Below are 12,286 nucleotides of genomic sequence, written 5' to 3' on the forward strand. Positions count from 1 at the left end.
CGAGCGAGCGTAAGTGTAGGTAGACTCGAGACGCGCGCGGCTGCTCTCTCTCTCCCCCACGCTGGGTTGCACCACACACTGCCGGCTGCCCGCCGCGCACGCCGCCGCCCACACGCCCACTCACTCCGCCTTGACCTACTTCAGGCAACACGCTCAACGTACCATGCCGTAGCACTCCAACCCAAGAGCGGGAGTAAATTCATTTGTTTTCGAGTAACGCCACGTGCAAGGCGTGACTCTCGCGTGGCAAATAGGCGCAGCGGTGGCTTCTCACGCCTAATACCTCCCCTACGACGTCATCGGCCTTGGTTGGTTGCACCCTGACTGTCCTTTTTCTGGGCAGGGACGATCTGCGACGGTTGCAATGTGCGAAATGCGCGTGGGATGCGCTTTGCTTCAACTTTTTAGCTGCAACAACAACAGGGCAGAGTGTGTGAAGGCAGGCCTTTGTCCCCCCCCTCTCCCCCCTGGCTTGGTCGTGGCGGCGTGGCTTGCTCTCGTCCATCGCCAGAGAGTAATACAGCGCTCAAAAGCCGGCGGCACTGACCTCGGCATCACTGTTGGTAGTCCTTGTCACGCCATTGTAACCTTGCACCTCTTACGCCCAGCGCCCCGCCCCCCCACCATCCCTGCCTCGCCTTTGCCAGGTTTAGCAGATGTGACCTGAAAATAGGGGTGCAATATGCGCTTACAGTTGGCACTGAAATCTCTCACGTACCCAGGCTCCTGTAGGCTGCCCCACCCCCCCCCACTACCCACGCATGCCTCAACTAACGACATAATACCTCCCCGGCCCTATGCCTTCCTGCCTGCCTGCCTTGCAACGAGCGACGAGCGACGACGACGACGTAGACGACACCACTGCGTTTCATCTCTTGGCGCACCGCAGCAGCACCAAGCACTTCTCTCGGCACTCTTGCACAACCAGAAAACTAAACACGGTGCATACCATCGATCTTGTATCTTAACTACTCTTCTTCTCTGTTCTTGTTAAAATCCCCACCACAGCCACGCCGACACGGTTATCGAGGAACGGCCACCGGCTCTGGAAATTAATTCAAACGAAACCCGACCAATTCCTCGCTGCCGGCTTTTCGGCTCACGTCACAACAACTTGCTTGACCCGCTAGCATGAAGAACGTTGCTGTTGCTGTTGCTGCGCTGGCCGCCGCGCCAGCCGTCCTCGGCGCAGTCACCCACCTCACGGATGACTGCCTCGAGGTTGTGTTCAAGCTCATGAACAACATGAGCCACTACAGGTGAGTAGTCAGTCGGTGGTGGGCTCCACCGCTGCTTCGGCGTTGGAGCCGACGGGAACCGTGACGTGAACGTGGGACAGAGTGGCTATCTCCGCATGCTGCTGTCTCTTATGACACTACCGAGCTGCAACTGACACCCCCGCGCAGCTGGGAGAATGGAACCCGCTCCCAGGCGATCCTCGAATGGAAGTACCCCCAGCTGTCGGTCTTCACGCCGAATGCGCTCTTCCCCGTCGCCGACACGTCCAACATCTCGGACATTGTCGACATTGCCCACTGGGTCCTGTTGCAGCGCCCTCAACCGCTCAACCAGTCCCAGGAGGTGGCCTGGCTTCTGAATGCCACCCACGGCGGCCTTCCCCCCTCGCCGTCGCCTGTGCTGCCAGCCCAAGAGGGAGAAAGCAGTACCCCCGCCCGTCGCGACCGTGCCAAGCGCCAAGACGAGACCCCCACGTCTTCCGCCAGCGCACAGCCTTCCGCGACGTCTTCCACGCCTATCATCGTTCCATTCCTCAACAACACCCAACTCCCGCTGGGCGCGCCCCTCCTGCCCGATGGCGCCGCGGGCGACCCAGCTAGTCTCGGTATTGCCGTCATGTTGGCCAACATGTCGACCAACAATGCTGTTGTCAACAACTCGGCTTACGGCGATTCGGCGACCAGCGAGCTCAACTACCAGCTGTACCATGTCCCGAGGGTAAGCATTCGCGTCGGGAGGGTGATGATCGCCGCGGTTACTAACCCGCTACGCAGGCCCCTAACGGCGCCATCTCGCACCGTACCAACGAGGTCGCGCTCTGGGCCGACAACGTCTACATGGTCCCTCCGTTCCTTGCGTACTACGGTGCTCTGAACAACAACAAGACGCTCCTCGACGCGGCGTACAACCAGATCTCGACGTACCGTTCCGTGCTCCGCAATTCGTCGATCAACCTCTGGCAGCACATTGCCCTTGGAAAAGAGGCCATCGACCCCGGATACTGGGCCACGGGCAACGCCTGGGCTGTGGCTGGTATGGCCCGTGTCATTGCTACGATCAAGCACAGCAGCTTTGCCAACGACATGAAGCAGGAGGTCAGCGACCTCTCGGCGTGGGCCGACGAGATCTTCAAGGCGTCCGAGGCGCTGGTCGTGAGTGTTGTGGGTTGCTTTTTGTGCACGACTGACACCTCCAGACCCCCAACGGCCTGGTCCGCAACTACATTAACAACGCCTCGTCGTTCGAGGACTCGACCGCGTCTGCCCTCTTCGCTGCGGCCGGCCTCCGCTTCTCGACGCTCAAGGTCACCAACTCCTATGTCAACTTCTCGCTCACCCTCCTCAAGGCCGTCTCGCACAATGTCAACTCGACCGGCTACGTGACGCAGGTGACCGACCCGCTCAAGTTCACTGTGGAGGGCACCGAGTCGCCCGAGGCTCAGAGCTTTGTCATCCTTGCGTACGCCGCGTACAAGGACTGGGACAAGATGGGCAAGCCGGGCAACACGGGGAGCAAGAAGGACCCGCTCACCGACGCCGCTGGCCGCGCTTCTGTCCATGTCGGCGCTGTTCTTGCCGTCGCCGCTTCGATGTTCTGGGTCCTTGCCTAAGTGCCAGGCGACAGACTCACTTGTATATTTATTCCTCTTCTTGCCAGAGACGCGGCGGTGCGTCCCGCTCGCGCTCGAACACTAGACGTTTGTAGACTTGGTACACGTACAATTACCCTCTTTAGTCTCGGTCTATAGAATCCGTACTTTGCATTGCTTACATGATGACGGCGTATGCTGCTGCTGGGCGTCGGTGGTCAGGATGTGCGTGTCTTCGGACCCGGCGACGTCCACGATGATCGGCGGATCGGCGCGTCGCGGCGGCGGTGAATGCCGCCGAGTGAGGATGAGTGATGAGCTGTGTCGTCCACGGCGGCCGAGTTGTTTGTGCAAGAGCCGCCGAGGGAGGGTACCATGCATCGTCGTCTGAGAGCTACGTATCAGCAGCGGTGTGTGCAGTCAAACTGTCTGTGCTGTCCCCATCAAAAGTCAGTCCAGTCGGCCAGATATCAACGTGCCCCAGCCCGCCTGCCCGCCGACTTCAAACAAAGGCACGGCCCGGATATTACCGGTCAGCGTGATTGCACTTCCCAGCCAGCTGTCCCCGCCCACCCCCATCGCACTCATTCAGCTCGCTCGCTTCGTGTCGCGTCACGACCATTCCACACGGAAGCGCACTCCCTCCCTCTCTTGCTTCCTCCCACTCACTCTCCTTTGACCCTTCTCAGCCCCCAACCAAAATGCCCACCATCGCAGTCTACGGCGCGACGGCGTACACCTCGCGCGAGCACCTGCTGCCCTACCTGATCAACCACGCCGACTCGGCGAGTTACACCCTCATCCTGGCAGGCAGAAGCAAGGCCAAGCTCGACGCGCTCAACGAGTCCCTCGGCAAGGCGGGCGCCGACCGCCGCTCGGTGGTCGCCACGACGCTCGAGGACGCGGCGGGCGTCGCGGCGCTCGTTGGCAAGAGCGATATCGTTATCAACTTTGCTGGTGCGTGCACGTGCGCCGGAGGCTTGGCTGCTATCGATGGCCGGCGAGAGGTCGAGGGACGGCGAGACTGACTTCCCTTCCCTTCCCAGGCCCGTACCAGCTGTACAACGCCCCCGCGCTCATCGAGTACGTGTCGAGGACGAGAGCGCGCACCCAGCTGACACCCACCCCAGCGCGTGCGTTACCGCCGGCAAGCACTACCTCGACCTCACGGGCGAGAGCCATTACGTCGCCAACCAGGTCGTGCCCAAGTTTGACTTTGCGGCGGCCAAGTCTGGCTCGGTCGTGATCCCCATGAGCGGGTTCGACTGTATTCCTGGGTGAGTGGAGTGGGGTGTGGTGTGGCCGGCGTCTCGCTGGCACTGTCGCACTATCGGCGGCGTGTCGCGGGAGCCTGGCGTCGCCCACCAACGTCCCGACACGACTGACCCCCCCAGCGACCTCGTCATCTACCACGGCCTCCGGACCCTCCAGAACAAGCTCGGCAAGGGCGTGGCCTTTGCCGAGTCGACAAACTTCTACGAGATCGGGGGCGGTATCTCGGGCGGCACGCTCGCGTCCGTCTCGGCTGCTGCCGAGGCCGAGGAGAAGACGGACATCAGCGACGAGTGGATCCTGACTGGGGGTGAGTAACCAGAGTGTTCATTACGGGCACTGTGCTCTCGTGCTCGTTGTCTCCCCTGCTAACCCCACCCTTAGCCTCCGTTACCGGCCCCACGCCGCGCCCGCAGCTCGTCTACACGCCGCCGGCCAAGGTGCCCAACGTGCCCTCGTACGGCGCCTTCTTCGTCGGCTACATTGTCAACCGCACCGCGATCCGCAGGTCATGGTACCTGTCGCGCATGACGCACCCGGGCCCAGCGCACGCCGACAACGTGCCGAACGGTGTCGCGCCGAGCGCCGACTTCGGCTTTGAGCCCCGCCACGGCGACCACACCGTGTTCAAGGAGTCGCTTGCGGGTTTCGGCAAGGTGCGCTTCTCCAACTCGATCACGGCAGCCCTCGTCTCGCTCAGCTTCTTCGTCTTCGCGGGCCTCTACATGGGCCTCAAGTTCGTGCGCGACCTCCTCAAGCCGTACATCCCCCCACCGGGAACCGGACCCACCAAGGAGGTGTGCGAGAAGGGCTTCACCAAGATCACCAACGTCAGCGTCTCGGACGGCGACAAGCCCGTCGCCGTCGTCTCGCGCTACGACGGCAAGGGCGACCCGGGCTACTACCACACTGCGCGCGTGCTCGCCGAGAGTGCCCTGTCCCTCGTCCTGCCGGCCCCCAAGGGCACTGCCCTTCCTCCGCTTGCGCACGTCGGTGGCGTGCTCACCGGCCCCTCGGCCCTCGGCATGGTGCTCGTCGAGCGCATGCGCATCCACGGCGTCGCGACCATCACCTCGGAGATTGTCGAGGTCGGTGCCGCCGAGTCCAAGAAGGACATCTAAGGCCTTCACCACCCCTCTAGTAATCACGCGGGTGCGGCCCGCCCTCTTCTCTTCTTTCTTCCCTCTAAAACTCTGAGACTTGTCTACGCTAGCTTACACTAGAATGATGCATTTGTTGTCGTTTGTACCTGCACAGGATACTACAGTGTAATCTTTTTCTTTGGGTCGGTGTCATAAAGTCGGAGTCGGTCATCAATCATCACGCAACATCACCTATCTCACACGCGCACGCGCACGTTCAGGCTGTCGAGCTTTCGCCGCCCGCGCCCGGCGCGCCGTCCGCCGCCACGAACGCCATTGCACCCGCTTTGGCGTGCTTTGGCTTGGGCCCGCTCACAGCCCCTAGTAGCCATCACGCCACACTTTGAAGCCGGGGTCCGCGTGCAGAGTGTTGAGCAGCCGGTCCCCCTCTTGCAGATCGAACCGCACCTTCTTGTACCGCGGCGGCCCCAATTCGACTGGCTGCATGCCGTCGTCCTCGTCGAGCGACAGGTTGGAGGTTGCAGTCGGTAGACTTGGGAGCGGCTTTGACGTCACGGGCACGGGCTCGGCGGGCTCGGGCTGCGTGTCGGAGAAGGCTTCGATCGAGTCGGACGCCTCGCCCTCTGAACCGGCCTCACTTGCAACTACGCCGACTGGCCCTAGCGCAGGAGAAGGCGGAGCAGGCATCGTGTGCGCGACGGGCACCGCATCGTACCCGTTCATTCTAGGCTGGAGGCTCGCAAGTGCCGCCCATGCGCGCTCGCTGGCACGCTGGAGCCTGGAGGACGTAGTTTGCACCAGTGTGGGGGTTGCGGGGCGTACCATTGCAGTCGGAGAGGAAGGGGCCCGCGGCGAGGAGGATACTCCGGGAAGCATTGAGGCCGGGCGCATGGGCGAGGGCGAGGATGGAGGCGATCCCCCGAGCAGCAGTGCCCTATTCTGGTTGTCTCTCGCTCTCGCGCTGTACGACTGGGCTTTGTCAGTCGCACCGCCCGATCCCACCCGCCGCCGTCACTAACCAGTCTGCTCATCGACCCAAACCATGATTTCCTTCGTCCCGCGCCGTCGTCGTACCTGGCCGGATCGCTGGCGTACCGCGGTCTCGAGTCGACTCGCTGCAGTAACGGAGCATGAGTCGCGCTTCCACAACTCAAGGCCATCGTGTCGTTGCTGTCGTCGTTGGGCTCATGCTGCAAAAGAGGATTGGTGCGAGGTTGCGAGGGACCACCTGGTTGTGAAAGGGCCGGGCGGGAGGCTATGGCGTTCTCGTTGCGCTTGGGCTTGAGGGTCTGGGACGGGGGCCCATGATCTCCCGAATCAGTGGCGATGGAGTCAGTCTTGTAAGAGTAGAGAGAGCCAGAGGGGGTGGGGCTCGGAGCCGCCTGGTAGTCCGCGGGCGGGTCGTCAACAAAAACCGGACCCTCTGTGGATGGGACGGGGGCCGGAGCAGGGCCTGTCGATCTCGCCGCCGCCCGGTGGTCCGAGTGTTGAGGCGGAGGCGGACCCGGTGGCGTGCCAAGTTCATCATCGTCATGTGAGTGCTCGTCGTCATTAAACGCCTCGAATGGCGCTGTATTAGGGACCTTGGCTTCGTGGCGGTTGCGCTGCTCCGTCGGCAGAGGCCGGTACGCCGCGGTTGGCCGGCGTTGGGGATCAGGCTGTTGTACCACGCGGGTGGGCTGATGTTCTTGTGGCTCATGGTGACGCTCGTCTTCATGATGAGGAGGGGTCTCGCGGTGCTGCATCTCAAACTCATCATCCTGATGATGGAGGGAACGCTTGCTCTTGGCAGCAGTGGGCTCCTCCCACGCATCAAGGGCGCTTTGACTCGGCCGTCTCTTGTTGAGTGGCGGCCGTCTGCCCAAAGTCATTGGGTGGTGGTAAGCTGGTAAGTGTTGGTAAGCATAAGCCATGCCGGACTCGGGGTAGTAATCCGGGGGGCTTCGCTTGAATGCCGACGTCATGGCCCCCTCCCCCACTCCATATGGGTTAGTGACAATGACCGGATGGCCAGAGTGAGTGAAGATGCCGTGTGGAGTGAGGAAGAGGGGCATCGAGGTGGCTTGCGGCGGCGGCGGCAGTGGCGGCAGTGGTTGCGGCCAAGCATCCATGCCGTACGGGGGAAAGCCCTGCCATGGTGGCCACCTCGGTTGCTCGAAAGTGGGAGGCGGGTGTGAATGATGGGCTTGGTGACGTTGGGTCTGAGGCGCCGGCCGGGACAGGATGTGTGCCGCGGGAGTTGCCGGACGCATGTCTTCCTCGTCGACTTGGACCGGCTGCTCGTCTTCACGCATGCCGTCTTGTTCCCACTGTGGCGTTGGGTTTGGCCATGAACGGAGTGCAGAGCGCCTAAGGGGCTGATACTGCGGGCGTTGTTGTGACTGCCAAGAGTTGTCAGCGCACGTCTCGGTCTGCCGATCATTGTGCACCAGCAGGGAGTGATGACGCAGCCAGCGTCAACTCACATAGGGACCAGCAGGGAATTGAACGGCCTCGTGTTCCGCAACCTTGCCCATCTCCCCACCTGGAGGACGGGATGTACCTTTATTACGGTGGGCGGGTGGTCCGACGGGGGCTGCGGGCGGCGCCGCCGCGGCTTGGTGCTGGGGCTGGGTCTTGTCTGCACCGCTAGCACCGCCGATCCTCGCCATCAAGCATTCACGTTCCTCGTTCCTCTCTGCTCCGATCGTTCGAGAGCGAGTATGCGGCCGTAGAGAGACGCCGACTAGCCGATCGTACTTTGCATTGAGGGACCGGCGGCCACCGCGCTTGCGGGGCACGACACCGGTCATTTCGAGTTTGGGATCGGGGACTTTTGGTGAAGGGTGTGAGGGAAGGAGGGGCTGAGGGGGGCTGAACAACGTGCCGGGAGACGCGAGATATGGTTGGAGTGCGAGGCGCGGATGTGTCACTCCGTGGGAGTTCGGAGTCACCTCGGTTGCACTTGGAGCGGAGGAGAGTGATGATGATGAGGTGAACGAGGAAGGAAGGGCGAGTGACGAGAGAGTGAGACAGAGAGAGAGGATGAGAGGAGGAGAGAAAGGCGAAATTGAAAGAGTTTGCCGAGGAATGTGACTGTGACGATTTTGACGAAAGGGATGACGAGGAAGACAAGGAAGGCGAGGAAGACGAGGAAGACGAGCAAGACAGAGCGTGGCACCGATTCACAACACAGTGTCATCTATCTCCTCATTATCTCTTACTGATAGCCGCCAACTACTTTCTTGCCATTAAGCTTGTCATCGTTCCCGGTCAGATCAAACGTTGACCTGTTCTTTGAATCTGATGGCGCTGACACTAGCTGTGGCGCTCAGCAGCGACCTGGACCCACAACCCGGCGTTGACTGCGGGAAAGGAACATGTCACGGCTCACCTCGACCTACCCCACTGACAGATGGGCTCTGAAAAGTTAGTGCCACGCTGTCGATCTCGAAAGGATACTATCGACCGGCCCGCGCGGCTCCATCACGCCACAGCTGTCCAGGATCCAGGTTCGCGGAGAGTAATGCGGGTTAAAGTTTCCCAGGACAAGGACATTGAAACGTGTGAGAGTGACGACGACAAGGGTTCCGGCCATCTGGCTTTTAGCTCTCTCCGCGATTCTCACACAGATTCCGGACCCAAGAGGATTTGCTCAGATGCGGTGGCGCCGAGGCTACCATTGGTAGGTACGTTGGGTCGGCTGATCCACGTTTAATGGCAGGGCAGCCCACATTAAATGAGCAGGGCCCGCTCCGTGCCGAGGACAAGGTCGAGGTCGAGGTCCACGATTGACTGAAACAGACATGAGAGAGCGGCTGTGTCAGCGGAAAGTATGAGCTTGTTTGTTGATCGCTGAGGAGGAGGAGGAGTCGTTGGTCTTGGCGACATCATCTCCATCATCATCCGGCCCGTTTCCACACCATTGGTGAGATCGGTGCCAGTTTGGTTGCTGGTAACGTGTGACACATGAGGTACATACTGTGCTTGCGACGCCGCAGTCATCCTAAGGGCTCAACCCCCATTCAATGAAGTTGGAGCTACGAAGCATGTCGATCAAGGTTGTATAACGAGCTCGACGATCTGATTGATTGACTGATCGCTCTCTGAATCCTCCGACGGCAGCGGTCTCGTTTCGCCGCCTCGCCAGCGCCTGTCACCAACCAACCTCTACGTGGACGAGGGAGATTGGCCTTTGGGTCATTCTCGGCGGTTGACGGCCAGGACTGCGGAGTGCGCACTGGCATGGATCTGGTGCACCGCCGTGCGAGAGGGAGTGGCACCTGCCACGGCACCGCACGGCGTGCCACGCACGCCACGAATCGCACGCACTTGCCCCACACCTGACTCCTGATTTCTGTTCTGTGGGCGGGCTACACCAAGGGCTCAGGATGACCGAATTCTTCGGCGCCAGCTTGCCGACTTGAGACAGCCTTACGTTAGTTGGCGCCCCGTCGACTGCGTTGCCGGTGGCGGCACAGTCAGATTGCAGCCATCAGGAGATAGCGGCGAGGCTTCACGTGATGGGCAGAGGCGCATGGCGCATGGCGGGCTGCCCGGTTGGGTGGTCAAGACGGCTGCCCCCTGAGGCGGCTGCGAGCAAAGGCCGTTGAACCTCACCTGCCAAGATGGTGTGTGCAAAGGGGAGGGGAGTCATGTAAAGTTGTGACGGGTACGTAGACCCGAAACTTTGTTTGGGGCGGCCTGGGTTGTCGTAATTCGACTGCATCCGACCTCAGGACGCTGGCGGCAAGACAGCCGGCCCAGCAACTTGGGCCACGCCGCCAGTCGATCGAAAAGAAAAGTGGAGACTGCTACATTGGGAACAGGAACTCGGCATGACCCCACGGATGCATCAACCCTAGACTCGTACAACCGGTTCCCAGATGCAGCATAGACCATGAACCCTAATGATAGTTGGACATGCTCGTTACAGCATGTGCAACCGCTGGATTCATGGTTTTGTAGCTAGTTTAGGTTATCTGGTTATGTTTAGTGCAGGATCCACGGCGTGGGACGTGCAAACGGTCGCTTGGAGCGGCCCGGAACACGGGCGTTACAAGTGTGGTAAGAATGCAACTGCATGAACCCGCTTCGGCTTTGACGTGACCCATGCCTCCTGCTCCTCTCCGCCCTGCTGCCGCTGCTGTCTGTCCGTGGTGGATGTGCACGCGCACGCCCAAGCACCCACCCACGCACGTCTGTCCGAAACTTCCGGCCACATACCCCGACGACGCCCACCTACCTCAGACAGAGACTCCATGGATTGGGTCACCTGCAGCGGGAGGACTAGAACGCGATCATGAGCCGGGTTTCAAGGTGGGCAATGAAGCAGAGTGTTCAGTCCCACAGGCTCTCCGTCACTCTTGTCACGGCTGCGACTGACTGATCCCAAGGATCCCAAGGATCCACCTGACTCGTCTTGACACACAGGACCCTCCCCCTACGGCCCATCCGGCCGGCACGGCCCCTCTTGTTGCAAAGCCCCTTGAAGAGTAATGTTTCAAGGGCACAGTTACCCGGTGCGTGGGCGGTCGTGTTGGGTGGGGCTGGGAGGAGCTCTGGGTTTGAACACAGGCCCCAGGACCCGTGTTTCGGTCCCACACTCTGACCGCGCTGCGGTATGCGGCATGACGGACCGGGAAGCGAAGCGGACAGCGGTCGGGATCACCGGAACGATGCCCAAACCAGATGATACAAGGCGACAAAGGCACGCCGAGGAGGACGAGGACCGCGCGCGACCATGGCCGTCCAAGCCCGTCGTCATCGGACTCGTGCATGCAATGCATGTGCGTGTGAGATGTGCATGTTGCTCGACTGGGCAAAACACGGTGCCTCGTTCTCCTGATTCCTAAGGAACAGACTTGTCTCCCCAGGCGGAAAGGAGAAAACGGAAACAGGGCAGGAGTGCCGGCGCGATTACGTTGTTCAGATGGTAATCCGGGTGTGCCTGTAAAGACGACACGGGACAGTCGCTTCAGGATCTGCGGGACGATGCTGCTGCAGTAGCAGCTGGTGTGATGGCTGTGGATCGCCAGCGAGACCAGAGCCGAGCCGCTGCCGCACCGGAGGATAACGTCGACGACAATGGACACATCTGTTAATTTGTGGGCCGTAAGCCGTCACAGCGGTATATAACAGCCGCGACTTGCTCGTACCTGTTACGTGCAGTGGCAGTATGGCCCGAGATTTCTCTCACGCTGTTGCTTTTGTGCGAGAGTGAAATCTTGTACTTCCTGGCCCCTCAGTTTCGGCATTGTCGGTGTGTATGATGCGATACATATAGACGAGTCGCCGTCGGTGGTGGTGGCAGTGGTGGTGGTGGTGGTGGCGGCCGCGGTGCAAGTGCCACCGCCGCCACCGCCCCGTCGCACCATGCGCGCCGCGCCGCTCGATCAATTCGAGGTCGTCGCTTCCTAGAACCGTGCCAGCGGCCATCGGCGGCCGGCCCGGGCGGGCGACACGCGCCGCGTGTCAAACATGCGGCGAGCAGAAGCAGCGAGCGACTGGTGTGCGCCATCAGGATTGTGATTGACTGGCGACGCGGCCAGCGAAACCTGATCTACACCCCTTCCGTGCGTTGTACTTAATACAGCTTTGGGTTGTCGATAGCCATCAGTCAGGAACGAAGCGAGGAACAGCCGCGAAAATGAGAGGCGCCGAGGGAACAGGCCAGAGGCGCACGCACCTCCCCTTCCCTTTATTATCCTGCCTTTAGGTGGTTTCTGGGACAATTCATAGGGTAGGGTCGGTGTGCACAAGTGTGTGTCGTCGTGGCACGAGGCAAAGGATGCATGCGCACGTATGCACGCTGCAGCAGCGAGTAGCCCACCGCTGTCCCACGCCCACCCGCAGATCGCTATCAGCCCGCTCACTCAATCTCTGATGCCAGCGCCGTGGCCAGTGCCGTCTCGGAATTACGTCACGGGCCCACCCCCTTGAACGCCAGAGCCCGACACAGCCTGACGCCACCGAACGCCGTGCCGGATTCTGCTTCTGGCCCAGGTCCTCCCCGAGACAGGAGACCCTCTTGTCGAGGAAAAGCTGCAGCCGGTGGTGGTAGTGTTTTGCAAGTCTGCAAAGAGAAAAGGAACCCAACCGGCCG

General features: G+C 61.0%; 3 protein-coding genes across 3 annotated transcripts; 2 read left to right on the forward strand and 1 right to left on the reverse strand.

Moving 5' to 3' along the window:
- The first annotated feature begins 848 nt into the window (after positions 1-848).
- yesR (Unsaturated rhamnogalacturonyl hydrolase YesR) lies at positions 849-3,010 on the forward strand. The gene is made up of 4 exons (XM_062771562.1): positions 849-1,259; positions 1,407-1,956; positions 2,013-2,390; positions 2,435-3,010. The coding sequence occupies exons 1-4, from the start codon at positions 1,132-1,134 to the stop codon at positions 2,846-2,848; spliced, it is 1,470 nt and encodes a 489-aa protein (XP_062627546.1). The 5' UTR covers positions 849-1,131; the 3' UTR covers positions 2,849-3,010.
- A 425-nt stretch (positions 3,011-3,435) lies between these two features.
- Positions 3,436-5,329, forward strand: MT2525 (Putative trans-acting enoyl reductase). Its single transcript, XM_062771563.1, has 5 exons — positions 3,436-3,784; positions 3,874-3,910; positions 3,958-4,104; positions 4,222-4,409; positions 4,484-5,329. Exons 1-5 carry the CDS (start codon positions 3,529-3,531, stop codon positions 5,218-5,220), a joined length of 1,365 nt encoding a protein of 454 aa, XP_062627547.1. The 5' UTR covers positions 3,436-3,528; the 3' UTR covers positions 5,221-5,329.
- Positions 5,330-5,562: 233 nt separating this feature from the next.
- Positions 5,563-6,093, reverse strand: LOC62_03G005038 (uncharacterized protein; the record flags this gene model as incomplete). The annotated part of the gene is made up of 1 exon (XM_062771564.1): positions 5,563-6,093. One exon carries the CDS (start codon positions 6,091-6,093, stop codon positions 5,563-5,565), a length of 531 nt encoding a protein of 176 aa, XP_062627548.1.
- Positions 6,094-12,286: the final 6,193 nt, after the last annotated feature.

This window comes from Vanrija pseudolonga, chromosome 3, assembly GCF_020906515.1.
Source record: "Vanrija pseudolonga chromosome 3, complete sequence".
Classification (NCBI taxonomy): domain Eukaryota; kingdom Fungi; phylum Basidiomycota; class Tremellomycetes; order Trichosporonales; family Trichosporonaceae; genus Vanrija; species Vanrija pseudolonga.

What these genes read in the sequence shown, in the direction of transcription:
- yesR (XM_062771562.1), top strand. Translation starts at nt 1,132, where the DNA reads ATGAAGAACGTTGCTGTTGCTGTTGCTGCGCTGGCCGCCGCGCCAGCC. An exon ending in AGCTGTACCATGTCCCGAGG is followed by an intron (nt 1,957 to 2,012) that starts GTAAGCATTCGC and finishes CCCGCTACGCAG; the next exon opens with GCCCCTAACGGCGCCATCTC. An exon ending in AGGCGTCCGAGGCGCTGGTC is followed by an intron (nt 2,391 to 2,434) that starts GTGAGTGTTGTG and finishes TGACACCTCCAG; the next exon opens with ACCCCCAACGGCCTGGTCCG.
- MT2525 (XM_062771563.1), top strand. Translation starts at nt 3,529, where the DNA reads ATGCCCACCATCGCAGTCTACGGCGCGACGGCGTACACCTCGCGCGAG. An exon ending in AACGCCCCCGCGCTCATCGA is followed by an intron (nt 3,911 to 3,957) that starts GTACGTGTCGAG and finishes CACCCACCCCAG; the next exon opens with CGCGTGCGTTACCGCCGGCA. An exon ending in GGGTTCGACTGTATTCCTGG is followed by an intron (nt 4,105 to 4,221) that starts GTGAGTGGAGTG and finishes TGACCCCCCCAG; the next exon opens with CGACCTCGTCATCTACCACG.